The sequence below is a fragment of the Ranitomeya imitator genome, chromosome 9 (genome assembly GCF_032444005.1).
Source record: "Ranitomeya imitator isolate aRanImi1 chromosome 9, aRanImi1.pri, whole genome shotgun sequence".
Lineage (NCBI taxonomy): Eukaryota > Metazoa > Chordata > Amphibia > Anura > Dendrobatidae > Ranitomeya > Ranitomeya imitator.
The window spans coordinates 141,093,641-141,110,443 of NC_091290.1; the positions used below are offsets into that span (position 1 = coordinate 141,093,641).

Here is a 16,803-nt window from a genome sequence, read left to right on the forward strand (position 1 = left end):
ATTCATCTATCCATGTCATATCTATCCATCATCTATGTCATATCCATCCATCTACAGTAGCTATATAATATCCATCCATCGTTCTATCATTCATTCCATCCATTCATCCATCCAGCCATCATATCATATCCAACTATCCTTCCATCCATTCATGTTATATCCATCCATCCATCCTTCCATCCATTCTTCCCTCCACCCATCCATCCATGTCATATCCATCCATCCATGTCATATCCATCCTTCCATCCGTCTATCCAACCATTCTTCCATCCATCCATCCCTCTTTCCATGCATCCATGTCATATCCATCCTTCCATCCATGTCATATCCATCCTTCCATCCATGTCATATCCATCCTTCCATCCATGTCATATCCATCCTTCCATCCATGTCATATCCATCCTTACATCCATGTCATATCCATCCTTCCATCCATCCATGCTTTCATCCATCCTTTCACCGAATGTCAAATAGTAGAGGCACAAAACTTTATCAACTATCACCGAATAGTGCTCAAATCATATAAGACATAACCTTTAATAAATTTCAATATATAAAAAAATCTGAATAGAGACTCATATACAACTTTTTCAGGTCAACACCCCATAAAATGACATGGGTCTGCTATTTGGTACAAAAACCAAAGAAGGGAATATTTCACCCTAATAAGTTACTATGCTGACCCTTCCTACCAGCGGAGGTTGGCACCCTAGACCTGCGCATTGGCTCCCCGCTCACTGTAGACTCTCCCTAATCTACCCTATACAGATAGGGTGCGCAGAAATTCATCATAGTTCCATCATCCATCCGACCGTCCATACATCCTTCCATCATCACTAATATCTACTTGATTAGTTTTCTCCCAGTTCCGTGGTGGAATACTCCTGTTCCTCAGTAAATTCTTCCTCATTCACAATTCCAAAAGTCGTCTTAACAAAACAATCCACATTTATATATAGAGGTAAAGAAGATGCAAATCTCTAAATGGCAGCGAGCAGCTGAGGATAAATTTAGGATCCAGCAAACCTGCGGAACACAGAGAGACACATAAAATGGGAAGGGTGGCACTAATCAGCCTTTTATATTCACATGATGACGGGTTTTCATACATTGTTTCTTTTCATTTTCATTGTGTTTTGTATTTGGAAAAAATGTTTCATGTTTTTAAAGCTATAAATCATATCGTTAAAACCCATAAAAATAATGTTTGGAAACCTCAACATAATGAGAGCTATTGAGAAGTCTAGTGAGTGCAGCTCTGGAGTATAATACAGGATGTAACTCAGGATCAGTAATGTATGTACACAGTGACTGCACCAGCAGAATAGTGAGTGCAGCTCTGGAGTATAATACAGGATGTAACTCAGGATCAGTAATGTAATGTATGTACACAGTGACTGCACCAGCAGAATAGTGAGTGCAGCTCTGGGGTATAATACAGGATGTAACTCAGGATCAGTAATGTAATGTATGTACACAGTGACTGCACCAGCAGAATAGTGAGTGCAGCTCTGGAGTATAATACAGGATGTAACTCAGGATCAGTAATGTAATGTATGTACACAGTGACTGCACCAGCAGAATAGTGAGTGCAGCTCTGGACTATAATACAGGATGTAACTCAGGATCAGTAATGTAATATATGTACACAGTGACTGCACCAGCAGAATAGTGAGTGCAGCTCTGGGGTATAATACAGGATGTAACTCAGGATCAGTAATGTAATGTATGTACACAGTGACTGCACCAGCAGAATAGTGAGTGCAGCTCTGGAGTATAATACAGGATGTAACTCAGGATCAGTAATGTAATGTATGTACACAGTGACTGCACCAGCAGAATAGTGAGTGCACCTCTGGGGTATAATACAGGATGTAACTCAGGATCAGTAATGTAATGTATGTACACAGTGACTGCACCAGCAGAATAGTGAGTGCAGCTCTGGAGTATAATACAGGATGTAACTCAGGATCAGTAATGTAATGTATGTACACAGTGACTGCACCAGCAGAATAGTGAGTGCAGCTCTGGAGTATAATACATGATGTAACTCAGGATCAGTAATGTAATGTATGTACACAGTGACTGCACCAGCAGAATAGTGAGTGCAGCTCTGGGGTATAATACAGGATGTAACTCAGGATCAGTAATGTAATGTATGTACACAGTGACTGCACCAGCAGAAGAGTGAGGGCAGCTCTGGAGTATAATACAGGATGTAACTTAGGATCAGTAATGTAATGTATGTACACAGTGACTGCACCAGCAGAATAGTGAGTGCACCTCTGGGGTATAATACAGGATGTAACTCAGGATCAGTAATGTAATGTATGTACACAGTGACTGCACCAGCAGAATAGTGAGTGCAGCTCTGGGGTATAATACAGGATGTAACTCAGGATCAGTAATGTAATGTATGTACACAGTGACTGCACCAGCAGAATAGTGAGTGCAGCTCTGGAGTATAATACAGGATGTAACTCAGGATCAGTAATGTAATGTATGTACACAGTGACTGCACCAGCAGAATAGTGAGTGCAGCTCTGGGGTATAATACAGGATGTAACTCAGGATCAGTAATGTAATATATGTACACAGTGACTGCACCAGCAGAATAGTGAGTGCAGCTCTGGAGTATAATACAGGATGTAACTCAGGATCAGTAATGTAATATATGTACACAGTGACTGCACCAGCAGAATAGTGAGTGCACCTCTGGGGTATAATACAGGATGTAACTCAGGATCAGTAATGTAATGTATGTACACAGTGACTGCACCAGCAGAATAGTGAGTGCAGCTCTGGAGTATAATACAGGATGTAACTCAGGATCAGTAATGTAATGTATGTACACAGTGACTGCACCAGCAAAATAGTGAGTGCAGCTCTGGAGTATAATACAGGATGTAACTCAGGATCAGTAATGTATGTACACAGTGACTGCACCAGCAGAATAGTGAGTGCAGCTCTGGAGTATAATACAGGATGTAACTCAGGATCAGTAATGTAATGTATGTACACAGTGTCTGCACCAGCAGAATAGTGAGTGCAGCCCTGGAGTATAATACAGGATGTAACTCAGGATCAGTAATGTAATGTATGTACACAGTGACTGCACCAGCAGAATAGTGAGTGCAGCTCTGGGGTATAATACAGGATGTAACTCAGGATCAGTAATGTAATGTATGTACACAGTGACTGCACCAGCAGAATAGTGAGTGCAGCTCTGGAGTATAATACAGGATGTAACTCAGGATCAGTAATGTAATGTATGTACACAGTGACTGCACCAGCAGAATAGTGAGTGCAGCTCTGGGGTATAATACAGGATGTAACTCAGGATCAGTAATGTAATGTATGTACACAGTGACTGCACCAGCAGAATAGTGAGTGCAGCTCTGGAGTATAATACAGGATGTAACTCAGGATCAGTAATGTAATGTATGTACACAGTGACTGCACCAGCAGAATAGTGAGTGCAGCTCTGGAGTATAATACAGGATGTAACTCAGGATCAGTAATGTAATGTATGTACACAGTGACTGCACCAGCAGAATGGTGAGTGCAGCTCTGGAGTATAATACAGGATGTAACTCAGGATCAGTAATGTATGTACACAGTGACTGCACCAGCAGAATAGTGAGTGAAGCTCTGGAGTATAATACAGGATGTAACTCAGGATCAGTAATGTAATGTATGTACACAGTGACTGCACCAGCAGAATAGTGAGTGCAGCTCTGGGGTATAATACTGGATGTAACTCAGGATCAGTAATGTAATGTATGTACACAGTGACTGCACCAGCAGAATATTGAGTGCAGCTCTGGGGTCTAATACAGGATGTAAATCAGGATCAGTAATGTAATGTATGTACACAGTGACTGCACCAGCAGAATAGTGAGTGCAGCTCTGGAGTATAATACAGGATGTAACTCAGGATCAGTAATGTAATGTATGTACATAGTGACTGCACCAGCAGAATAGTGAGTGCAGCTCTGGAGTATAATACAGGAGGTAACTCAGGATCAGTAATGTAATGTATGTACACAGTGACTGCACCAGCAGAATAGTGAGTGCAGCTCTGAAGTATAATACAGGATGTAACTCAGGATCAGTAATGTAATGTATGTACATAGTGACTGCACCAGCAGAATAGTGAGTGCAGCTCTGGAGTATAATACAGGATGTAACTCAGGATCAGTAATGTAATGTATGTACATAGTGACTGCACCAGCAGAATAGTGAGTGCAGCTCTGGAGTATAATACAGGATGTAACTCAGGATCAGTAATGTAATGTATGTACACAGTGACTGCACCAGCAGAATAGTGAGTGCAGCTCTGGAGTATAATACAGGATGTAACTCAGGATCAGTAATGTAATGTATGTACACAGTGACTGCACCAGCAGAATAGTGAGTGCAGCTCTGGAGTATAATACAGGATGTAACTCAGGATCAGTAATGTAATGTATGTACACAGTGACTGCACCAGCAGAATAGTGAGTGCAGCTCTGGGGTATAATACAGGATGTAACTCAGGATCAGTAATGTAATGTATGTACACAGTGACTGCACCAGCAGAATAGTGAGTGCAGCTCTGGGGTATAATACAGGATGTAACTCAGGATCAGTAATGTAATGTATGTACACAGTGACTGCACCAGCAGAATAGTGAGTGCAGCTCTGGAGTGTAATACAGGATGTAACTCAGGATTAGTTATGTATAAACATGGTGTCTTTAGCAGCTGAATGTTGGCTTACGTATGTATTAGGCCTCTTTCACACTTCAGTCCTCTGGCGTCAGTCAAAATCCATTATCGAGACGGAGTGACGGATCAAAAATAGTGAAAAACGGAAACAACGGATCTGTTTTTTCTACGGGTCCATATAGCGGATCTGTCAAAAAACAAGATCCGTTGTGTCCATCGCATACATTTTTTCATCCGTTTCTTCGATGGATCCGTTTTTTCATATCTACAAATGTGAGGTTCTCAAACATGATTGGCTACTGGAAAATAATGGAAACCTATATATTGAGTGTTTTAACACCCATCTTTGAGAGGTTGTAGAGCAAGTGGCAGAAATGGAATGCATCCATCCATCAGGCAGGTTGCTGGCAGGCTTCTTGCTTGTATGCCTCTTGGTGGCACATTGAGGAATGAAGCCACGTGGCAGGTTTATATAGATTTGGGGCTGTCTGGCCAATTGGAGCATGCTCAGTGTAAAAAAAAACGGAATTCGTAGCTTGATTCCATCATTTGACGGACAGCGACGGATCCTGCGTCCATAGGCTTCAATTCTAGCCAATGACGGACGCCGCTGGATCCGTCGCTAACAAAAAACATTACGTTGTCCGTCCTCTCCAAACAAATTCCGACGGATCCAGCGCACAACGGAAGAAACGTGAGGCCATCCATCGTAATCCGTCGCTAATACAAGTCTATGAGAAAAAGACGGATCCAGGGGGCAAATTCGCTGGATCCGTTTTTTTTCACAAAACGACGGATTTTGACTAAAAGAAAAAGACTGAAGTGTGAAAGAGGCCTTAATGTGGCTGATCTGGGGAGTCGCTGTGGGGGTCGTTTTACGGGCCCCTTTTTCAGGAGAGGACAGGGGCTGATTCCTGTCATTCCTTATCATTCATTTCCAATTACATTCCATGGAGCTCAGAACCATCTGCTTTACAAGGGGATAATCACAAAGTGGTGCATGACAAATGACTTAATTAGATGTTTATAAACCTATGTTTTTTAAGTCTTTTGGATTGCTAATTAAGTCGAATAATCTAGAAAAAGAGAACACTAAGCAGTATTTAAAGAAAAATAAGGTTCTCACAACAATTATGTTGCACTTTAATGAATGTTTCTTTTCCGTTGTATTCCATTGACTATTTAACCTCATTAGCTGTTATTAAATATTAGCTGGATGCCTGGGAAATTGTATGAGTTATTGGAGAATGCACAATGTTTCCTCTTAATTACTGTTAATCGCACAAACAATATAAACAAAAGAAGAGAAGAATGCAAATATAGAAATATTTTTAAGGAAGCCTAGACAGATTGTGAATCAACCACGTAATGATCATATTCTCTGCCTGGATGAACCGCAAAAATCACCTACCCCCTGAAGATTTACTGAGGCAAACCTAGACCACTGTCCGCCATGCTTTACACTGCAAGATTACGTGTTTTGGATGTTTTGATTGGCTGAATTGCCTAATCATAAAGTCACTGTGTACATACATTACATTACTGATCCTGAGTTACATCCTGTATTATACTCCAGAGCTGCACTCACTATTCTGCTGGTGCAGTCACTGTGTACATACATTACATTACTGATCCTGAGTTACCTCCTGTATTATACCCCAGAGCTGCACTCACTATTCTGCTGGTGCAGTCACTGTGTACATACATTACACTACTGATCCTGAGTTACATCCTGTATTATACTCCAGAGCTGCACTCACTATTCTGCTGGTGCAGTCACTGTGTACATACATTACATTACTGATCCTGAGTTACATCCTGTATTATACCCCAGAGCTGCACTCACTATTCTGCTGGTGCAGTCACTGTGTACATACATTACATTACTGATCCTGAGTTACATCCTGTATTATACTCCAGAGCTGCACTCACTATTCTGCTGGTGCAGTCATTGTGTACATACATTACATTACTGATCCTGAGTTACATCCTGTATTATACTCCAGAGCTGCACTCACTATTCTGCTGGTGCAGTCACTGTGTACATACATTACATTACTGATCCTGAGTTACATCCTGTATTATACCCCAGAGCTGCACTCACTATTCTGCTGGTGCAGTCACTGTGTACATACATTACATTACATTACTGATCCTGAGTTACATCCTGTATTATACCCCAGAGCTGCACTCACTATTCTGCTGGTGCAGTCACTGTGTACATACATTACATTACTGATCCTGAGTTACATCCTGTATTATATCCCAGAGCTGCACTCACTATTCTGCTGGTACAGTCACTGTGTACATACATTACATTACTGATCCTGAGTTACATCCTGTATTATACTCCAGAGCTGCACTCACTATTCTGCTGGTGCAGTCACTGTGTACATACATTACATTACTGATCCTGAGTTACCTCCTGTATTATACCCCAGAGCTGCACTCACTATTCTGCTGGTGCAGTCACTGTGTACATACATTACATTACTGATCCTGAGTTACATCCTGTATTATACCCCAGAGCTGCACTCACTATTCTGCTGGTGCAGTCACTGTGTACATACATTACATTACTGATCCTGAGTTACATCCTGTATTATACTCCAGAGCTGCACTCACTATTCTGCTGGTGCAGTCACTGTGTACATACATTACATTACTGATCCTGAGTTACCTCCTGTATTATACCCCAGAGCTGCACTCACTATTCTGCTGGTGCAGTCACTGTGTACATACATCACATTACTAATCCTGAGTTACATCCTGTATTATACCCCAGAGCTGCACTCACTATTCTGCTGGTGCAGTCACTGTGTACATACATTACATTACTGATCCTGAGTTACATCCTGTATTATACTCCAGAGCTGCACTCACTATTCTGCTGGTGCAGTCACTGTGTACATACATTACATTACTGATCCTGAGTTACATCCTGTATTATACCCCAGAGCTGCACTCACTATTCTGCTGGTGCAGTCACTGTGTACATACATTACATTACTGATCCTGAGTTACATCCTGTATTATACCCCAGAGCTGCACTCACTATTCTGCTGGTGCAGTCATTGTGTACATACATTACATTACTGATCCTGAGTTACATCCTGTATTATACCCCAGAGCTGCACTCACTATTCTGCTGGTGCAGTCACTGTGTACATACATTACATTACTGATCCTGAGTTACATCCTGTATTATACCCCAGAGCTGCACTCACTATTCTGCTGGTGCAGTCACTGTGTACATACATTACATTACTGATCCTGAGTTACATCCTGTATTATACCCCAGAGCTGCACTCACTATTCTGCTGGTGCAGTCACCATTGTGACTTCTGGGTGTCATATGGAGAGGTGAACTCACTCCTAATAGTGAAAGTGGAAACTGCTGCACAAAGTGCCGACCCCTCTATAATATTATCGCCATTTATTTTTAAAGGCAGAAGACCTTCCCTTTAAGTCTCATATTGGATTGGAGACTCAGTAAATAAAATCTGCAGTAAATAAATCCTTCCATGCGTGACCACGATGCTTATGCATCACCAGCCTCCATTGTTCGCAGTGATGCTTAGTATCCTCGTTATCCGTGATCGGCATTGTGGAGACGGACAATGTATCTGTCCAGAGAGAACAGTTTTGGAGCAGCCTCGTTGGTTCCGCGCAGCCCTCGCTTCTCTCTACGTGATAACAATGTAGCAGCCGCTCGCGCCGCAGTTTCCATGGTTCCATATTAAAGATTGTTACTTTATCATCAAAGCTTTCTGCAATGCAAATATCTCGTATCCAGGAGCCATGAGAACAAAGTGCAAAGTCAGAACTTTCACATCTAAGTTTCCTCTCCGGTTTATCCTTCTGACTCCATTCGTGGGCATTGTTCACACAGAGTTTTTTGGAGCATTCTTTGTTAAAAAAAAAAAAAAATTTTGAACATCTCTTTTGTTCATATTTTTCATTTTTTTCCACTTCGGGTTTTAAAAAAAAACATCTGGGGGGGATAAAAAAATATCGTTCACTCCTGATGGAATCCACTCCGATCTAGAAACGTTCCAATCGGAAAGCTGCACAAAATATATCAGGGAAAAAGAAAACTCTTCCAAAGCGCTCCAGAAATGAAAAAAAAAAACTCCTCCAAAAACTCCCCAACCTGCGGCAGATTCCGCTAGAAAATTCACCGATTTTGACAGCCTTAAAAGAAAATACTCCGTGTGAACATACTGTGACAATGTCACTGGCGTAGTGTATGAAGGGAGATACGTGTCACTGCGTATACTACAGTCAGTGACGTAGAACCAGATTATTTTTGCCTCCAGCACACTAAGTGCTGAGAGGGTTAATCTTAAAGTTACAATGGGCTGGTTTTATGTGAGCACCCATAGAGCGGGTGGGATGGTGCTCTCACCGTATCCCCTCTCGCAGACCTCATTCCGGCATATGTACTAGCAGGACCTGCGGTAATGTCATGATCAGCCAGCTTAGGGGACCAATGCCCCAGCTGACAAAGTACAGATTTGCTCCATTGACCATTACTGAACCATGGAAACGTTTGAGGTAGTCAGGATGTGGACCCATCGATCACCTGAAACCCATGGATACATTTGGGGTAGTCAGGATTTGCACTCACTGGTCACCGGAGCCCCATGAATACGTTTGGGAAAGCCAGGAATGGGACTGACGAGTCGCCTGGCTCCATGGAGATGTTCGGAGAAGCCAGGTTGTGACCATCCGGTCAACTGGCCTCATACCTAATGAACTGTAATCTTCCTAAGCTTTTGATTACCTCCTCTCTGTGCGTGCTACAGGTGGGGTAGTCGGCCAAGAAAACTCTGAAGTCACAGCTGTTCTAATCCTGGTGGGTCAGTAGAAGGGAGAGATTGTGTAATTTTGCACCATCTTGGGTATTTTGCTGGGACTGTTCTATGTGTTATTTGCCTATTTTGTGGTTCATTAAACTATTGCTGCACTGTTTTACCCTCACCCTGTGTTGTCTGAGTAGTATTAGGCCGGCGTCACACTTGGCGTAAGACATTACGGTACGTTTTCTACGTCCGTAATACGCGCGTGATACGCCAAAATGTCTCCGTAATCTCTCTCCGTAGTTCTTGCGTCGCCTAGGTGTGGTCGCGTATTTTGCGCATGTACTGGTCCGTGTGTAATCCGTATGTGATCCGTATGGCGTTTTTACCACGCACCATTCCAAAATGGACATTTAACGGTTTTCTGGCCGGCAAATCATTTAAACCATCATTAACAACAATATTTAAGCCCTCGACAACAGGTGTACCCCTCCCATATGCCCTATATGTTCTCAAGCATATTTTGGCTGTGGTACTTGGAGCTCCCAAACATGTCTGACCATGTGTATTTAAGCACAACTCAGCGGGTGTTGCTTCACTGGGTGTTGTCTCGTCGCTTTGGCCAGCCATATACGGTCAATGCAGATCCGCGAAGGAGGAGACAAAGATTGTGGGTCCATCCTCTATTGACCCAACGCCCGAGTAAAGGACATTTCCAGAGACTCTATTCATCTTTGAGGGCCCATCCAGACAAATTTTTCCTGTATACTCGCATGTCCATCAGGACTTTTGACATGTTGCTGGAGATCTTACGTCCTGGACTCACCTATCAGGACACCTGGATGAGAAAAGCCATCTCTGCTGAGGAGCGTCTGCTCCTAACCTTACGGTATGTATTTAGACCTTTTAGATTTTGTTGTGTTGGCCAATGTGTTTTGTCCTACTATGTTTCAGTTCCTTAACTTAGACATGAGGCCACAAGCACATTTCTAAAAATGTGTTTAATATTTGATTATAGTAATACTGTGAAATGTCCCTTTTTGCTTACTCAATAATCACAGAGAAAATTTACTAGACACTTGTGTTTCGTCCTGTTTTCATATTCCTCATGTTCCTTTATTTTGTTTTCCTTGTTTTTCAGCTTCCTGGCCACAGGCTTGTCCTATGCGGGTCTACACCTGGAGTTTCTCATTGGGCGTTCTACCATTTCAGTCATTGTTAGGACAACCTGTTCCCAAATATGGCTGAAACTTAACGAAGTTGTGATGCCAGAGCCAAAAATGGATGATTGGCTCAAAATCGCCACTGGATTCCAAAATACTTGTGACTTCCCTAACTGCATTGGAGCTGTGGATGGGAAACATATCAGGGTGCGTAAGCCGCCGAACTCTGGTTCCCAATTCTACAATTATAAGCAGTTTTTCTCTGTAGTTCTGTTAGCAGTTGCTGACAGCAACTACAGGTTTATAATTGTAGACATTGGGGCCTATGGCCGAACTGGAGACTCTAGGGTCTTCAATTCGTCCATAATGGGTCGCCGGCTACGTGACAACCAGTTGAACCTCCCACCACCACAACAACTCCCAGGCTCCAATGCGGAAGCAGTGCCTTTTGTTTTGGTTGGAGATGAGGCCTTCCAACTGACGAGGCACGTCATGAGGCCTTACCCCAGGCGCAACCTTGACCACCGGCGGAGGGTTTTTAATTTGAGACTTACCAGGGCACGGAGACTGGTTGAGTGCGCCTTTGGGATTCTTGTAGCCAAATGGCGTGTTCTTCAGTCTGCAATTCAGCTGAGTGAGGCTTCAATCAATGAAGTGATCAAAGCCTGTGTAATTCTACATAATTTCACCAGAATACATGATTGTTTGTCTACTAATTTGCAAAATCACGTCATGACCAATCATAGTAGGCCTCCCCCATATGTCCCTCCTCGGCGACGTCCCCTTTCTGGCCTAAAAGTTCGGGATGTGTTCACCAATTATTTTTTGAGTCCTCAGGGTGCCACTCCCTGGCAAGACTATGCAATTTTGCATGTGTAATTATTTATGTACCTAAATTTTGCCATTATCAAGTTTGAAAATATGTCTGCTGTGTTTAATTTTTTGACATATGGTTCTGATCATATCATGTGTGTGTGAGTTAAGAAGAATGAACAGAGTGCATACATAGTTTTTTGTTAAGTAAAGGCAATTTTACTTCTTAAACTTGTTTTTGGTTTTTTTGTTTGTTTTGGCATAACCAATCTTTGTGCACAAAAAAGAACAGCTTTTTTTTAACAAAAAAAAAACAACAAAGTAAAATAAAAGCATTACAGCTTGCTTTTTAAGCACAAACCAAACCAAATGTCTTAAACAAATTAAAAAAAAGTTGTACCCAACATTACAAGTCCTGGTACGTAGGAAGGGGAGAAGTGGATTGGTCTGGGTCACCATCAGATGGCCTTTGCAGGCCCAATTGTCCAGCAGCCTGTGCGGCTGTTATAGTGGCTTGCGGGAAATTCTGCCTGCTCTGATGCTGGCCACTTTGATGAGTGGGGCCTGGATTTGGGAGATAACCCTGATGTTGCAGCCCATATGTGCGGGAATCATACCCCAACCCAAAATGACCATATTGTCCAAACCCAGGTTGGGACCAGCCTCCAGCACTGGGTGCGGACAAGTGGCCATATTGGGATGGTTGATGATATCCTGCAATATGGTGCTGATGTTGCCATTGTTGGTTAGTTGGTGGTTGGGGTGGAGGTGTTGGCTGACGTGGAGGGGGTGCTTCAGATCCTTGGTGCGCATGCTGGCCTTGTAGTCTCGGAGGCCGCAGAATATTTTCAGGTGACATCTGCCACTGTTCAATCATCTGCATCAGATTGTATGGGTTATTTGGGGGGGTGCATGCGTCAATAAGGATCTGAAAACACCCTCTCAAACGCAGCCTCAACTCCCGCTCTATGGAGCGTAAATACTGGGCAAGGCTCCGTGTGAATCCCTCCTCCCCATCATCCCCTCGAACCCGGGCCAAATAGTTCATGACCCCAGCATCCACGTTTTGCCTGCTTTGGCGAAGCTCTCTCCTGCGTCGTGCACGCTGGGGTCTGACTGCAGCCTGTGGGGATCGGTCCAGGGCAACAGTTGGGCTGCTGCTATTACCAGGGTCATCCTGGCTAGGTGCTGCTGCTGCAGAAGAGAACTGTGGGCCCTCTGGGTTTTCTTCAGAAGCAGCTGGAGCTGGGTGGGCAGATGATGAAGATGCTGTAGGTCTTGCGCAGGAGGGAGCAGCAGATGGACCAGCCACCTCTTCACCTTCTCCAACTGGGTCAATGACCAGTTCTGAGTCCGACCCTGTCTCCCTGTCAGTGAGGTTAGACTGAGTTCTGCAAAGATAAATTTGACCAGTTACTATGTTTTTTGGAATCATCTCTCAACATTCAAAAATTAACCCATTTTGAGATGTTTTTACTTACGGCCTGAGGTCCATGCTGGGGTTAAGGAAGGTTAGGCGGTCAAAGTAGATGTATTTTTTTTTTTTAGGAGGGGCCCCGGCTCCACTTCTCTCCCGCTGCTGCCTCTCCCTCCTATACTGGTCCCGGATACTCCGCCACCTTGTTGTAACATCATCCACTGAAACAACAAAAAATACACACATTGCTTAGACCATTATGCAGAGTGCTCACACAAGGTGTAATGGAGTACACAGATTGCAATGTAGCATAGAAAGAGGCTTTTGTGGCTCACATTAAGCCAGAATTTCCTCAAAAAAATACAAATTAGGAAGAAAGGCCACAAGGACAGAGTCAGCTAACCTCTATCACAGAAAAACAAATTACTGGAAAACCATGTTATTAAGGGAACACCTGTTCTAAACCTTAATCAAATCCATTTATCATATCCAGCACCATGTATATACTGCTTGGATATATATAACTTTAAGGATGAATTAATAAATTAAGGTTTAGCAATTCAAAGTAGTAAGGGCCTGCTGTTTAGCAAGAACATTACATTGCAAACATGGGTGTACTTACTTATTTGTCGCTGGGCCGCACGTGGCTGCTGGTCATACTGGGGGAAGAGGGACCCACACACGCTCCTCCATGCAGCTTGTTTTACTGCCCTGTTGGCATAGTTGGGGTCTCTTTGGTCCCAGATTTCTGGCCTCTCCTGGATCAAAATGATCAGCATGTCAACATTAATTATGCGGGCCATGCTGAATCTCTCACTCCGTGGAGGCGTGCAGCAGACTTCCGGGTTCACTGTCTGGCTTTTTCAGCTAATTAGCATGTCTCACCTGCCTGATTGATGGCTTTCGAAAGTTCAGGACATCTGCCAGTGAGGTGCGTATTTCTCGCAATGCACACGCATGGTCCGTATGCATTCCGTATTATACGCTCTCCCATAGACTTGCAATGGCGTTTTTTTTGCGCAATACGCTGACAAACGCTGCATGCTGCGATTTTGTACGGCCGTAGAGGAACGTATAATACGGATCCGTAATATACGCCTAAAAGGACTAGACCCATTGAGAATCATGGTGCCGTATGTTTAGCGAGTTTTACGTACGTAGATTATGCGCTCTTACGCACGTAAAACTCGCATGTGTGACGGCGGCCTTACTCCCACGGGGAAATGAGAGCTGGTGTTTGGTGGGACAATCCCCGGTCCATGCGGTTTCGGCTAGCAAACTAAGGCACCAGCTAAGCCCTCGTGTCTCCATACCCTCAAAGTCAATTCCTCCCCTGTACCCTCCACATTCCTCCCCTGTACATTATGACTCAACAGTGTAATAGTTCCACAATGATGCCAACACAGTATGACAGCCCTCATAGTTCCCTCACATACAGTATAATGGCCCCCACACAGCTCTTTAAACAGTACAATTGACCCCACAAAGTACTCCAAATAGTATGTTGGCCCCACAAAGTGTTTCAAATATTAGGCTGGCACCCCAAATAGTATGACAGCCTTCACATAGCAATCCAATTAGTATGATGGTACACAAATAGCCCTCCAAATATTATGATGGCTTCCCCACATAGTCCTACAAATAGTATATTAGTTCCCCCACATAACCCTCAAAAACAGTATGATGGCTTCTCGCATAGCCCTCCAAATAGTATGATGGCCCCACATAGCACTTCAAATAGTATGATGGCTCCCCACATAGTCCTCCAAATAGTATGATGGCTCCGCACATAGCCCTCCAAAAAAATGATTGCTTCCAACATAGCCCTCCAAATATTATGATGGCTCCCCACATAGCCCTCCAAATACTATAATGGCTCCCCACATAACTCACCAAATAGTATATTAGCTCCCTCACATAACCCTCAAAAACAGTATGATGGCTCCCACATAGCTGTCTAAAACAGTATGATGACCCCCACATAGCCCTCCAAATAGTATGATGGCATCCCACATAGCCCTTCAAATAGTATGATTGCTCCCAACATAGCCTTCCAAATATTATGATGGCTCCCCCCACATAGCCCTCCAAATAGTATGATGGCTCCCCACATAGCCCTCCAAATAGTATGATGGCCACCCACATAGCCCCCAAATAGTATGCTGGTCACCCACATAGCACTGCAAACAGTATACTGGCTCCCCACATAGCCTCCAAATAGTATGATTGCTCCCAACATAATCCTCCAAATATTATGATGGCTCCCCACATAGCCTTCCAAATAGTATGATGGCTCCCCACATAGCCTTCCAAATAGTATGATGGCTCCCCACATAGCCCTCCAAATAGTATGATTGCTCCCAACATAACTCTCCAAATATTATGATGGCTCCCCACATAGCCCTCCAAATAGTATGTTAGTTCCCCCACATAACCCTCAACAACAGTATGATGGCTTCCCACATAGTCCTCTAAAACAGTATGATGGCCCCACATAGCCCTCCAAATAGTATGATGGCCCCCACATAGTCCTCCAAATATTTTGATGGCTCCCCACATAGCCTCCAAATAGTATGATGGCTCCTCACATAGCCTCCAAATAGTATGATTGCTCCCAACATAGCCCTCCAAATAGTATGATGGCCCCCATGTAGCACTCCAAATAGTATGATGACATCCCTATTAGCATGATTGCCTCCACATAGTCCTCCAAATAGTATGATGCCTCCTCAAATCATTAATTTAAAAAAAAAAACTCTCCACACCAAATTTGCAAGAATGATCACTGCTCTTATTAATAGTGGACTGGTTCTTTAAAACAGCAAGTCAGGGTCGCATTAGAAATCATTTATTGTTTGCCTTTCTGGTCCCAGGGGAAATATAAAAAGATTTTTTTTCTTTTCTAAAGTGTGACGCATCCTAAAAAAATTGGAATTAGCATGATTGGACGCATCTCATCGACCTTTCCGCCCAATTGAACTCCATCGGCCAGTTCATATATCATGTTGATGTGGAATATTTCTACGTTCGCCTTCATCTCTTGCATAAGAATGAATCATATTAGGGGGATAATGAACCATTTAATAATGGATCGTGTGTTGATTTATCAGTTTCTTCTACAAAGGCCAATGTAAAAATATAAAAAGAGACGGAACCGGGACTTGTGTGCAACTACGGGGACTTGACTTGTTTTTACTGGTGACTGCTGTGTCAATTGCAGCAATATTAGTCTATGCAATCATCTCGCCTCACAATAAAGTGACCGATCATCACAATTTATGTATATATGAAACTGTTTATATCTTATTTGTTATATCTTATGTGTGGTTCCCTTTTTTCTGCCTAAAGTGCTCACAAAAAAGCCTATAGTTATAGAAAACAGTGAGGAGCAGAAAACAGGGAGGGAGGAGGGAGATGCAGCTGCAGTTTCTAATTTTTCCATATTTTAGTGAAACTGCATCCAGAGGAGAGAGGAAATAACTGATAATATAAGAAGAAAGCTATAGAGAGCAAATGTGAAATTTTTAAAAAAAAATCATCAGATGGAATTGATAGGAAAGAGGCATGGTCCTTTATTTTTAGCAGCCCGTAGATGATCTTTCCCTGGCAGAAGGATTTATATGTACAGTAAATGTCAACAGAGAGGAAAGGACAGAAGTGGGGCAGAGGGGAGATGAAGCTGCAGGTATTTCTTGTTTCACTGAAATAAGAAAGGGGAGAGAAAAAAACATCTGATTGGTTCCAAGCAGTCAACATAGCTCCGAATTCATGCCTGTAAAAACCTACCCACTCGGAAAGGGGAAAATGTGCATTTACAGAGACTGGAAGCGTCAGAGGGAAGTAAAGGATCTCTTTATTCTCACCCTGCAGTTCCTTTTACAGTTTCAAAGTGCTATATA

General features: G+C 43.0%; 2 protein-coding genes across 2 annotated transcripts; one reads left to right on the forward strand and one right to left on the reverse strand.

Annotated features, from left to right (window-relative positions):
* The first annotated feature begins 9,981 nt into the window (after positions 1 to 9,981).
* LOC138649124 (uncharacterized) lies at positions 9,982 to 11,830 on the forward strand. Its single transcript, XM_069739280.1, has 2 exons — positions 9,982 to 10,400; positions 10,653 to 11,830. Exons 1-2 carry the CDS (start codon positions 10,009 to 10,011, stop codon positions 11,551 to 11,553), a joined length of 1,293 nt encoding a protein of 430 aa, XP_069595381.1. The 5' UTR covers positions 9,982 to 10,008; the 3' UTR covers positions 11,554 to 11,830.
* A 63-nt stretch (positions 11,831 to 11,893) lies between these two features.
* Positions 11,894 to 13,707, reverse strand: LOC138649123 (uncharacterized). Its single transcript, XM_069739279.1, has 3 exons — positions 13,527 to 13,707; positions 12,969 to 13,125; positions 11,894 to 12,878 (listed from the first exon to the last, which is right to left on the reverse strand). Exons 1-3 carry the CDS (start codon positions 13,705 to 13,707, stop codon positions 11,894 to 11,896), a joined length of 1,323 nt encoding a protein of 440 aa, XP_069595380.1.
* Positions 13,708 to 16,803: the final 3,096 nt, after the last annotated feature.